The 12,384-nt window shown below is 41.6% G+C and overlaps 1 protein-coding gene across 7 annotated transcripts in view; it reads left to right on the forward strand.

Moving 5' to 3' along the window:
* Positions 1-12,384, forward strand: part of sorcs1 (sortilin-related VPS10 domain containing receptor 1) — a 190,538-nt gene that overhangs the window by 78,035 nt on the left and 100,119 nt on the right. For all 7 annotated transcript variants that reach the window (XR_015101929.1, XR_015101930.1, XR_015101931.1 and 4 more), the window contains exon 3: positions 3,694-3,793. Coding sequence is in view for 4 of the 7 variants with exons in the window: in XM_086121207.1 (XP_085977333.1) it covers positions 3,694-3,793 (100 nt within the window). In the remaining 3 variants the exon portion in view is untranslated. The remainder of the gene's footprint in view (positions 1-3,693; positions 3,794-12,384) is intronic.

Raw genomic sequence — 12,384 nt, forward strand, 5'->3', positions numbered from 1 at the left:
ATACGCCAATTGTCTGTTTGTAAATGTTTATTTTAAAAAGTATCAATAAAAGAAAGTTCTGGGGTGGGGGGGGGGGGGGAGAAGAGAGGCAGGAGAAGCACGATGTACTGAACCAAATGTATGAACAAAAACACAGGAACACACTGAACAAACTAAATCAATCACAAAAACAGTCCTGAAAACCCCCCAAACTCAAAGAAACAAACAAAAACCCATGACAATGAGTGGTCGGTGTGGTAGTCCTTTTAAAAGAATCGAGCTAATGACATGATGACCAAAAGGTGCGTCGCTAGGGGAGAAGCCCTACAATGCCACAAATGGAACAGAACTATGACAGCTTTTGTGTTTGCGATTTGTTTTTGTGAATTGAACTTCAGGGCCACCGTATTCAGGAGGTAAATAGTAGAAAAACGTTTTAATGTAGTGTTATAAGAGATAGTAAATTATATAATAAGCGTACAGAATGATCATGGACAATTTTCCAATTAGCTATAGCACAGTGAAAAATATATTGCAAAAGTTGAATTGAAAACCAAATATGATCCGAAACAGTGTGAAACTAAATGTGACTGCCTGTGGGTCAATGGTAGGGGAAGATGCCAGGCTCACCTGTCAGAGCCAAAATATATTGTTAGGGTGTTATGGAAACATTCCATTGGCAGATGGGAGTTCCAACTTCTATGTCTAGCAGAACTTCGACCACTTACAAACACCCCTTTCTACCCCCCCCCCTGTCTATCAAAAATACAAAAAGTCCACCCATGTGTGCGGTTAGACTACACCTTGCGCTCGACTCGCGTTGGTCATGAAAATAGGGCTCCATGAGTTCAAGTGTATGACAAATGGAATATGGGTGTCTTTTCTTTTATGATCACATTTTGGTCAGAGAATCACATTACATATTTCAGTTTCATTAACCTCCATTTCACAAGCTTATATCAGAGTCACAGTCCACCCTCACATATCCACGACCTGTAAATAAACAGTTGCTAGCTCGTTAGATAATTTTCAGAATTAGCGTCCCGATAAAACTACAGCTTTTCATTTTTTGCATCTTTCATCATGTTGGAATCGGATGACTTCCGACTGTTACAGTCAACTGTGAAAGTTGCAGTGACACTGAGAATAAGTTATACCCTCAATGGCTCGTCGACAGAATCCCCGAGGGGCAGATCAATAACCTGATATCAATAACCTGATGACACTGTCCCATGGACCAGTGTGTTGATGATTTTGGAGTCACCCTGAGGAAATTGAATCCTCACCATGGAAAGCAGGCAGTGATATACGCAATGGGGTACTACATTTGCAAGCATAGCATGATTATAAGATAATAAGATAAGATAAGAAAACCTTTATTAGTCTCGCAATGGAGAAATTCACGATTCACAGCAGCAAAGTTATGAAAGGAAGAAGTAGAACAACAAAATATAGGAGCTGCTGGAAAGGCAGCCACTCACGCGGCGCCATTTTGAAGTCAAAATAACAAAAATAACACAACACAACACAACACATAGGACACAGACAGTCGTGCAATCTTCACCACTTTTCTGCATACACTTTGTTCTCTGAAGCAGTTCTAGATGAAAGAGGAGAGGATCAAAGTGTCCTTTCACCAGTGGATCAGAGACGTCATGCTGAAAATGTGCACACGTCTGCTACAAGCTAAGTTTTGAAAGTAAACACGAAGCTGTAGCGTCCATTGACGAAAAAGAGATTGGCTCACATCTCCTGTCCCATGTAAATCCACTTCAATTCCAAGCCGTGACTCCCAGTTCACATCCGCATCGGCGCTCCGCGCTAACGCTCCTTTCTTCTCGTCGGCTCCTCAAGCCTTACATCCATCCAGCCGCAGACCGTTCAACAGCACCGATCTCTCCGCTGAACAAAGCGGGGCTGTGAAAAATGCTGCCCATGACAGGCGCAAGACACAAGCGCCCCGGGGCTGTTATTATGTCTGCTTTTGTGTTTGGAGGGGCTCTCAAACAGCAACAACGTGCAAAACTATTTATTTATGCCGGAGTTAAGTTCGATAGGAATGTTCATGCAAATGACGGCTACAGTACTTTTGAAATCACCCGAGGAATTTCCTTGCTGCATTTTAGAGGTATTTATATATTCCTTACAAAATTACCCATTATCAATTCCATTTACTAATTCAATGCCATGCTTTGCAAAACACATTGAGAGTTTTTTCAGTAGTTATAAGAAGACAAAAAAGTAACTACAGCCATACTAGCTGAACGCCGTTGAGCACATGGTGTACTTTATGTGTGTGCTATCTGTTGCCACTCCATTGAAAAGAGTAGAGTTACAGAGACCAAGTTCAAACAGAAATTGCATTTTTATACTGTGATGTGTCTGTGAAAGAGGCATTACGGTACCTTGTGCTTATTAGTGCAACCAAATGATATAAATACAATTTAAGCCTCAACATCCAGATTAGGGTGCGCATAGTACTGGTATTTGAAGGAAAAAAAGCAGTTTAAATTGCCTTTTGAGAGAAATGCAGTGCCTGCAAGGTTGACCACAATTTGATTGAAAATGAGAAGATAATCTTGATTAGTGCCACAATGGGGAAATTTGCAACCTTTCAGCAGAATGAGTGGAGACAAAAAACAAAACAAAACAAAAATACACCAGGTCAACAGCATATCTCCCCACTGTTTATGTCAAAGCGCATGAACATAAAATTCTGTATATTGGCATGTAGACAGCGTAGAAGGCAGAGAAAAGATATTCATACTAGGAGCACATTGGGAAATAAAAAATCTAAATGTATTGTATATGCATCAACTGTTCAGTTTATCCATTCCAATCACTATCCAACCATCCAATCAGTGTTTATTTCAAAATAAAATGGAAATTGTTGTTGTTGCTGTTTTTCAGGTGAGTTTTACAGGTGACTGGTCACATCAATCGTGGAAAATGTTTCTTTTTCCGGATCACACAAGCATGGTCTTAGAACAAGGGTGTATCAAACTCAATATCCACTGTTGGTTAATTCTATCGATGCATAGATGTACAGATGCCTTTTGTCATTCATCAGTATTTTAGACCTGTTAAGGGTCACTGGCAGATTTTGTCCTTAGGGTGGGCTACACCTGGAATAGGTTGCTAGTCAATCAGAAGGCACAAACTTAACTATTCTTGTCGTCTTATTTTTCTTATGTTGCCAAAAACACCAGTGGGATTAATATTTGATGCCCATTACGATAAAATGTCATGACTTGCATCGTGCATAACGTTTAAGTTTTTGGGTCAGTTTGCAAATTGTTTGACTCGAGGCCATTCTCATTTGTAGTTTTCTGTGTACTTTAGAGAAGAGGCCTTTGACTGACAGATAAAGAACACAAAGGTATACATAACAAGCCTTCTCGAGCTGTGCTCAAACTACATTTACGTCTTTTTTTTCCCCGCTAGCATTATTACTTCTCTGAATTTTGGAAATATAAATTCAAATCTCAAACGGAGGACATATTGTGTGTAAAAATAAATCAGAGAAAGTGAGTATGGTGGCCATTAAAATGCGGCCACTGCGCTCCTGCGGGAGATCCTGTTGATGTGTTTAGCTCAATAGGGACTTAATTATATCAGAGCCTTAACCCGTGTCATACCCTGCTATCAAGGGGACTGTTAATTGCAACAAGTCATTTTTCAAATGTTCATCCGACCTTTCTATTCAAATTTCAGGTCAACTGACTATGGAGCAACATACCAGAAACTGAATGACAAAGTTGGCGCAAAGACAATACTCAGTTATTTGTACGTGAGTCCAAACAACAAAAGAAAGGTAACACTACTCATTTATTTTATACTTATGCTAATGTCAACCAATGTATTTTATTATTATTTCTGGGGAAGCAACATGAGCATTTCCAGAGAGGTTGCTGGTGCTGCACTGGACACCCCAGGAAGTCAATGACTCTAAAAGTGCCAACCAAAAAAATAAATAAATAATTAAACAGTTGTGCTTTTGCTCCTATCAATTGGCTTTTCAAACTCCTTCTTATTCCCACTCAAAATTCAAAATTAAATGATGACTCACTTGGAACATGATCACTCCACAGCATTGCCCACCACCTACACAAGACCACTTGCACATGGATAGTGCATTTAGTGGTCTCGAAATACTCCTATCTTGTTTGATAACATGAAAGTATTGTACGTGGTCATGAGTCATTTTACTGAAAATTGTTGCCATTTTAAGCACGATGATGCTCGATGAAGAGTAGAAAATCTGGCAAAGCATATGCAAGGGGGAAACTTTGTTTACATTCATGGGGTCCAGGATTCTTGTAAATACTGTTGCTGTCAAAATTATTCCACTCCAATTGTAAATCGTAAATGTCTAAGTTTACAATGAACCGAAAAAAAAAAGAACATTTAAATAGCTCTACACAACTAGCAATCTGCATGTTAGACTGTGGGTCATGGGGTAAAAATAGCTTCCATTTTTTAGTTCCAGGACCACCATCGGGGGTGAACATTTGATGACATGGTGCCCAAGAACCCTTTGAAGAACATACTTTTTTTCACACGCGCAAATGTTGTACCTGAGCGAATATCGTTCCTCTTAACTGGGCAATTTGATTTAAACTTTGGGAATTTTCAGATTTTACCAGGGAATTTTTATCAACATTTCAAAATCAAAGTGAAAATACAATTTGACACAAAGTGTATGTTTTAAATTCAGAACACTGAGAGATCATTAGTTGTAAAATAAACAATGATATTTTAGCTGAAGATATACTGTACAAGCAAACATTTCAATATCTATTATTGTGTGAGAACATGAACGAAAAAGTTTTTTTTATTTTGGTCAGAACAAATAAGATGCAGTTATTGAGAGCATTTGGATGTTTTTACTGCTCTGGATACAAATTCCAAAAAATGACTCTTTCAATCATTGGTTTGAAAAATAAGAAAGAAATGATCTTCATATCCTAAGCAAACAACCCAGTCTCACAATCATGCACTTAGGCAACCTAAGTGTGACTTCAGGGTAGGAATTTCATTGCTGACAGGTCAAGACAATTGATTTGTATCCCATCCTTCCATTTTCTAATCCGTTTATTTTCACAAGGGTTGCGGGCGTGCTGGAGCCTATCCCAGTTATCTTCGGGCAGTAGGCGGGGTACACCCTGAATTGGATGCCAGCCAATCACACATTGACAAACGTTCACACTCACAGTCACACCGAGGGACACTTTAAAGTGTTCAATTTACCTACTATGCACGAGTACCCGGAGAGAACATGCAAACTCCACACAGGAAGGCCTTTGCCTGGAATCAAACCCTTCACCGTCTTCAGGCAGTTGGTGGGGGACACCCTAAATTGGTTGCAAACCAATCGCAGGGCACACATGGACAAACAACCATTCATGCTTAAACTCACACCAAGGGACAACTTGAGAGTGTTCTCTTATCCTCCCATGCTCGTTTTTGTATTGTGGGAGGAAACCGGAGTAACCGTGGAAAACCCACGCAGGCACCGGGAGTTTATATTTTCCAAATCATAAGTAAATATAATAAAAAGTGATTCAACTCAACAGATTGGGGTGGGGAGAACAGTCGAGGTGGCTCTCTTAGTTCTCAGAGGAGATACCTATACCTACAATTGATTGTAACAGGACATAGTGAGAATGCAGAATGTGTGAAGTGTCAGTTGATATCCATGTGCCTTTTTATGAGTCTGTTATTGTAAATGCCAGTAAAGTGACTGCTGCTCTTGACCTGTAATTTTACTGCAGATTTGTATGATTTTATTGAGCATGTTTCCATTTCCAAAAGTAAGTGACCCAAACCAGGTGATGATATAAAACATTGGGACAGATTCAATAAAACATTTATCATCGGCAGTGAGGATGGAATGGTGAACCTGAAGGTTGCAGAACTTAAGGAGGAAGAAGAGACGCTATGGGCATTTTGAGAAAATATATTCAGTGTTCAGATGAAATGTGAGTTTAAGTTAGTGCTTCTCAAATAGAGGGGCGCCGTCGGGGGGGGGGGGTGCGTTTGACCTCGGGGAACATGATTTTTTATTCTTTTATTTGGATTTCTTTTAATGTCCTAGAATAATGTTGCACCTCCACTACATTAGGGGGCAGTGGCGCTCTCATTGGCAGTGTGTGCAGGGAGCATTCAAATGGAGGAAATATGACGAAGCGTGTGTAGCGCTTGGCTTCACTGTGACTACGGTGGGAGACGAGTAAAGACCGGTGTGCTTACTCTGTCTAAAAATGTTGGCAGTGGACAGCATGAAGCCAAATAAATTAAGGCGTCACTTAAAGACATTACACCGCAATCACGCTGATAAGCCGCTTGACTTTTTTCAGCTAAAACGTGCCGAATATTGCCAACAATCATGCCGCTTTGTGACTGCTACTTCACTAAACTAAAATACAGGTCCCGGCTATACATTGAGCAGGAGCTGAGAGTTGCTGTGTCCTGCTTCAAACCTCGCTTCGAAAAGCTGTGCATTGCAAAATGTGCTCATTGTAGCCATTAATCCAGACATCATCTTTGATTAAAAAAAAAAAAAAAGCACAAATTATTTTATATATTTTTGTTTTGCTGGTTAGTTTTTTTTTAATTGTGCTCCTGAGAACATGTTGGTGATTAGTTTGAATGTATTATTAGTTATTGATTTTATATAATCTTATTTTTCAGGATCGTATGGTTTGACATGGTCATTCAAAAAATGTTTCCAGTTTAAGGATTTCAGATGCACTTTATATTTTTTCTGTTACAGTTAATAAAAGTATTCTTTGTTGTAAGTTGGTCCATATTTCTTTCTTTTTTTATTCTCTTATACGTTAATGAGGATACAGTGTTATGCAGAGGTGTACTTATAACTATTTTAGACAAATACTATTTATAGTCGCGCGGGAGGGAGGGGGCGGAAGATGTTTTCTTCTTCGTAGGGGGGGGGCATGACAGAAAATAATTGAGAAGCACTGGTTTAAGGTCAATTACAGAGCCAATATATTTGTATGATATGTTTTCAATTGTGGGGTGAAGTGGCCGTGTTACCTGAGTATTTGATATGTGTGGGTGATGCTCCTGCAGTCATTTGTGTACAGTGTGAAGAGAATTGGAGAAATACCTTAAGGGCGACCGGTGGTGCTAAAGTGACCATTCACCCTGACACTCTTATCTCTCCCTGTGTGAAAGGATAGGACGCAGAGGATGAAGTGGTGGTTGATATTCATCCCAAGACGCTTATGTCTTATGAGGTGTGGTTGCACGGTGTTGAATGCACTCGAAATGTCCATAAAGACTAAACTGACATGGGATTTGGGCTTCTCCAGTGGGGGATGCCACTGGGCAGCATAGTGAGCACAGCCTCATCCACACCTCTGTGAAAATGGTATGCGAACGGATGTAGGTCAGGCAGCAGACCAACATCAGCCTGCAGCTGACCAAGGATGTTAATGCCACAGGTCGATTGTCGTCGTTGGAGCTGAGATTGCACTTCTTTGCCGCGGGGCAGATGATGGAGGACATCCAGATGGAGGCAATGGTGTGCTCGGCCAGGGAGCAGTTGAATAGTGAGCAGAAGACATCTGCCAGCTTTGTTGAATTTGAACTGCTTCAGTGTGCGTTCCACATCCACAGGTGACAGCTTCAGGTTCTGAGCGGACTGAAGCAGAGAGATGAATTCATCAGATAGTTCTTCCCTCTTCTGTGTGTAATCACACTGATCAAACCTGCAGTAAAAGTTCAGATCTTGAGCATGCAGACACACACTTCTGCACGGAGCCTCGTGATGAGGAGTTGGAGCAGAGACCGTCCAGGGTTTTGACACTCTGCCAACCATTCCTGGGTTAAAAAAGTCTGTCCATCCTGTCCTGTGTAGAGGAGGGGATCTGCCCAATTCCTTCAGGCCCTCCTTGGACACAGGTTCTTTTATTTCTCTATAAGGTGGAAGAAGACCCAACACCACGTCGTCTTTTCTTCAGTTTATCACAACGCAATACGAATCGATTCGGGCTCCTGAGAGTCTCAGGTTTCATCAGGAAATGTAGAAAAAATGCAGTCATGAGAAAATATAGAGACAATAGGATAATGAGAGGCGGGGAGTTACGCTCCCATGCAAGTCCCGGAAACAAAGAAATGAACATGTCATCTGACCCGGCGTGGCTGGAAAAAGTTGGGAGTGGTGAGGTGAGACCAGACCACCACTAACCACTATTGTCTTCAGTCTGATCTTTGACGTGATGGCAGGAACACAGATGCTTGAGATAACAGTTACTCTTTTGATGTCAAACATGTCCTCTGGAGGGGGCCCTCAAAGTGGTGGGGGCCGAGGGGCACTAAAGGTGATTGTCATCACAGTGAGCAGTAAATACCTTCAACAGCATACTACAGTAATCCCTCGTTTATCGCGGTTAATGGGGACCAAAACCACCCACATTAAACAAAAATCCGCGAAGTAGCGTCCAATTAACATAAGGGGTGTTCACACGGCACACATTTGCTCCGGCGCTGCACCGATGTATTTTGTTGCGATATATTTTGCACCGCAGCAAATTGTGTGGAGCGTTCACACGTACAAAGCCGCTGAGCGTGTCAGCACCGGCACAGCGTCGGTGCAGCCCCACTTGCGTTCACACGGCAGTTTCTGCAGCGGAGCAAAACGACAGAAAACAAATGAGCTGTCGTGTTGGTTCTTTTTAAAACATATACACAACTCAAGCGACTACTGTAAAGGCACGTCCTTCTCCTTCTTGGTCTCCGTGCCTTCTGCTCGAGAGTGACCGCCCCCGAAAACGTAAATCAACGATGACTTCAATGACACTCAGAAAAGCAAATACGTAATGCGCCAAACAGAAAATCAAGAGAGGAAATCACAAAATAAATTATATGGGGGGCGGGGGGTTGTGAACACACAACAAAGGAACAAACTACACAAACAACTCTGAGACAGTCCAGTCTCCTACAAAAGGAAAGATGTTACCAGCCAAGTCTTGTGTCGTTATTAAACAAACACATGACGGAAGTCCGACAGAGCGCGAAAGCAACGCATTCTCGCCGTACGTAAACTCTTCACAAGCATTTGCACTGGAGCAAATTTAACCCAGTTGCGTTCACACGTGCAAATTTACACCGGTGCTGCTTCGCAAACAAGCATTTGCTCCGGAGCAAATTTTTAAACCACCTCCCTGAGGTGGATCAAATTTGGTCCGGTGTAAGCTGTTTTCCGGGGCTACGCCGGAGCTAATTTGCACATGTGAACGCTCGACTGGGGCAGCCCCGGCGTTGCACCGGACCAAATCTTGCCGTGTGAACACCCCTATAAACAGGTAAAAAAAAAACATGTTTTTTTTTTTTTAAAGTCCGCAAACGGTCCGCGAGAAGCTGCAAAACAACAGTGAGTCACATAGAGCAACATATACAGTACTGTACTCCATGTATATGTAAAAAAAAATAAAAATAATAATTTATATGTTTGAAAAAATCCGCGATGCACTGAACCCGCGATAAACGAACAGCGAAGTAGCGAGGGATCACTGGATATTGTTTCTCTCAAGTGTTTGAACAGATGCAACTAAAAGAGAGGGGCTAGGAAGTCACAGTAAGGAATAAATTCCTTTACACCTGATAAGCTCTTTGAGCCGTGTTAATATCTTTATTGCATCTATTTTGCATGAGTTTACCTTCAAGTTTATTTCCTGAATTATTTTCCTTTAATTCAGAGTTGTTTTCAGTGATTTTGTTATCCAAGGCTTATTATTTAAAAATACGTTTATGGTTTTTGTGGGGCCCAACATATCCAGGCAAACAGAAATGTATGATGTGACTACATCAGTAGCCTCCTCAAATGTGTGTCCTTCTGTGAACACCTGCGACATTGTACAATCAAGACAGCCCTGAGGTGATTCTTGGACAGCATTATCCCACTGTCTTTTTAACTACGCCATCTCTCTGTAGTTTGGTTTGGTATGTTGGAACAAGTTGAACAACATTGTGGTCTGCAGTGCTGAGAGGAGGTTTCTTATCAGTTTTATATGCATCTTTGCCATTACCATACCATAGGTCTGTCATGTTTCGGTTTGTGACCAACAGGTGGCACTGTAGGGCTCCCCCTGCAGCTGCACACCTGTCGGTCGTTATGTCGTTAGCCGTTTAAAAGGACTCCCGCCCGAACACTCATTGTCTCGTCATTGTTTGCTCTTGGCTACTGTCATGTTTGTTTGTTGCTGTTTGTTCCTGTCAGGTTTGTTTCGGTCATGTTTTGAGAGTTTTAGCTTCTGCCATGGTTTTGTTTGTTACTTTGGATTCGTTTTGTTCTTTGGAGTTTGTTTTGGATTTCGTTTTCTCTATTGTATTTTAATACAATTCATCAAGTACAACCTGCTCCTCTCTCGTGCCTGCTTTTTGGGGTCCACCACCACCTCGCAACGTGACAAGGTCGTCTGTCTGGTGGCACATGTAGCATGCTGGTGATAGGTAAGAGTCTTATTTAGTCTGCAAGAATCCCCAAGAATGAAAACAAGCAACTGACGAAAGGCAGTCTCAATCTTTTGAACACAAGATGTAAGATTTTCAGATGCACATGCCGCTTTTCCTGACAAGGGGGATATACACCAAAACTAACGGGAGCTGAACAAACTCGCGGGACAGGTCCCTAGGCCGAAAAGACAGTGCGAGCATTTCCACATCACTTGTGCAGCAAGAGTCAATGACAGCAGCTGTCCTGCCCCTCGCCTGGTTGGTGTACACACAGACCCTGCCCCCGTGACTCATACAACTGTTCACAATGTCCCAGTTGGACAAGCCACTGAGGGAGAGCTGGGTTTCTGAAATTGTCCTGTCAAGCCACGTTTCCATGACACAGATCAATCCCACATCCTTGTATGTACGACATGTTAGCATGGAGCTCGTCCAGTTTATTGCGGAGTGACCTAACGTTGACGAGCAGTATAAAAGGTAACGGAGGGCTATGAATCTCGGGCCAAGGTACTTCAACTTCGGTTTCCCCCACTTTCTCCTCCTCCAGGCAGGCCCTTTGCTGACTCGATGCGTTGACCCGGGAATATGTTGATCCACTTCTGTAGACACGCTGGTACTGGATATTCCACATCTCGCACGAGTAATTAATCATCCCGGCTGTGCCGCAGTGTATTGCCGCCACGGATGATGTTGTCAAGATGGGCTTTATTCACGTATCACTTATTAGTTCTTACAGAAAACGTTCTTCCGAATTATTAAACCCCCGTTTCCTTGTTATTGTGTCAGTGACAAAAAAAAACAAAACAAAACAATTATTATCACAGCAACTCTACCTGCCAATTTCGCACCGACAGTGTCTTCTATTTTGACTTTTCACACACAAGTGTATGCTAAGATAAAGTATGTAGTAGCATTGCTGTCTGTGTCCAATCACTGCCAAATCAATCCAGCCTCAAGTAACCCAATTTAATGGCTGTAAGCAGTGACTAAAACATGATTTGCTAATCATTTAAAATAAACACCGGCATTTTCCCCACACACCGATGGATTACTAAATTTATGCAAAGATCCAAATGCTGCAACTGGTAAACATTGGTTTTTATGTGAATGAGTTTGTTACGATATGTACCACGTAAAAGACATAAAGTATGCAGTACACTCTATCAAGCACGGCTCCAGTAATTTCTCTCTCCAAGGGCTAAATTGGGCTTGATCGATACATAAGGGGGCTTAGAAAAAAAATGAATATGTATATTTAGAACATCAAATTCAATGCTGGAGAGGCTTAGCTCCGGCTACAGCAATTTCGGACAGAAATTGGTGTAGCCAGAGTTATAGTGGCCCTACCCCAGGTGTAGCGCCATGCCTGCACTTAATTCAGTCGTTTTCAAAATGAGAAAGGAACCCAAATACGTAGAGGGAAAGGCAGGAGGTACATTTCTCAGGTGTGGAAGCGGTCTGGGTAAGCTAAGATTTTAGGCAATGTTCCATTAGCCCTGACAGTAAATGCCTAAACATCAAAAGAGCTGTGTTTGTTTCATCCACTAGCTCAAACATCTGGTAGCACCTCAACGATGCAGCAGTAAGATAAACAGTCCGCAACAGCTTTTGCTTTGATGTGCTTTAAAGGCACACAGAATGGTAGCGTTAGCTTGTGTTTAATGAATATTCAGTGAATCAAGTCACCATCGTCTTATTATGATGTGCTGTCAGTTAAAACAAAAAAGAAGGCTGTTCCACATGAGTACACAGATCCCCGTCTTATATTTTAGTATTACAGGCAGCTACTTGCTAATTCTGCAATCTATTTAATATCATTCAATTTATCAAGCGGATGTAAAGAAGTACTATTATTTAATTTGAGTTGTCTTTGTTTATATATACTGTATCTTGCTTTCATAAACAAGAGCATTTGCCAATACTTTA

This window comes from Hippocampus guttulatus, chromosome 9, assembly GCF_054856545.1.
Source record: "Hippocampus guttulatus isolate MCC_2025c chromosome 9, RoL_Hgut_1.0, whole genome shotgun sequence".
Classification (NCBI taxonomy): domain Eukaryota; kingdom Metazoa; phylum Chordata; class Actinopteri; order Syngnathiformes; family Syngnathidae; genus Hippocampus; species Hippocampus guttulatus.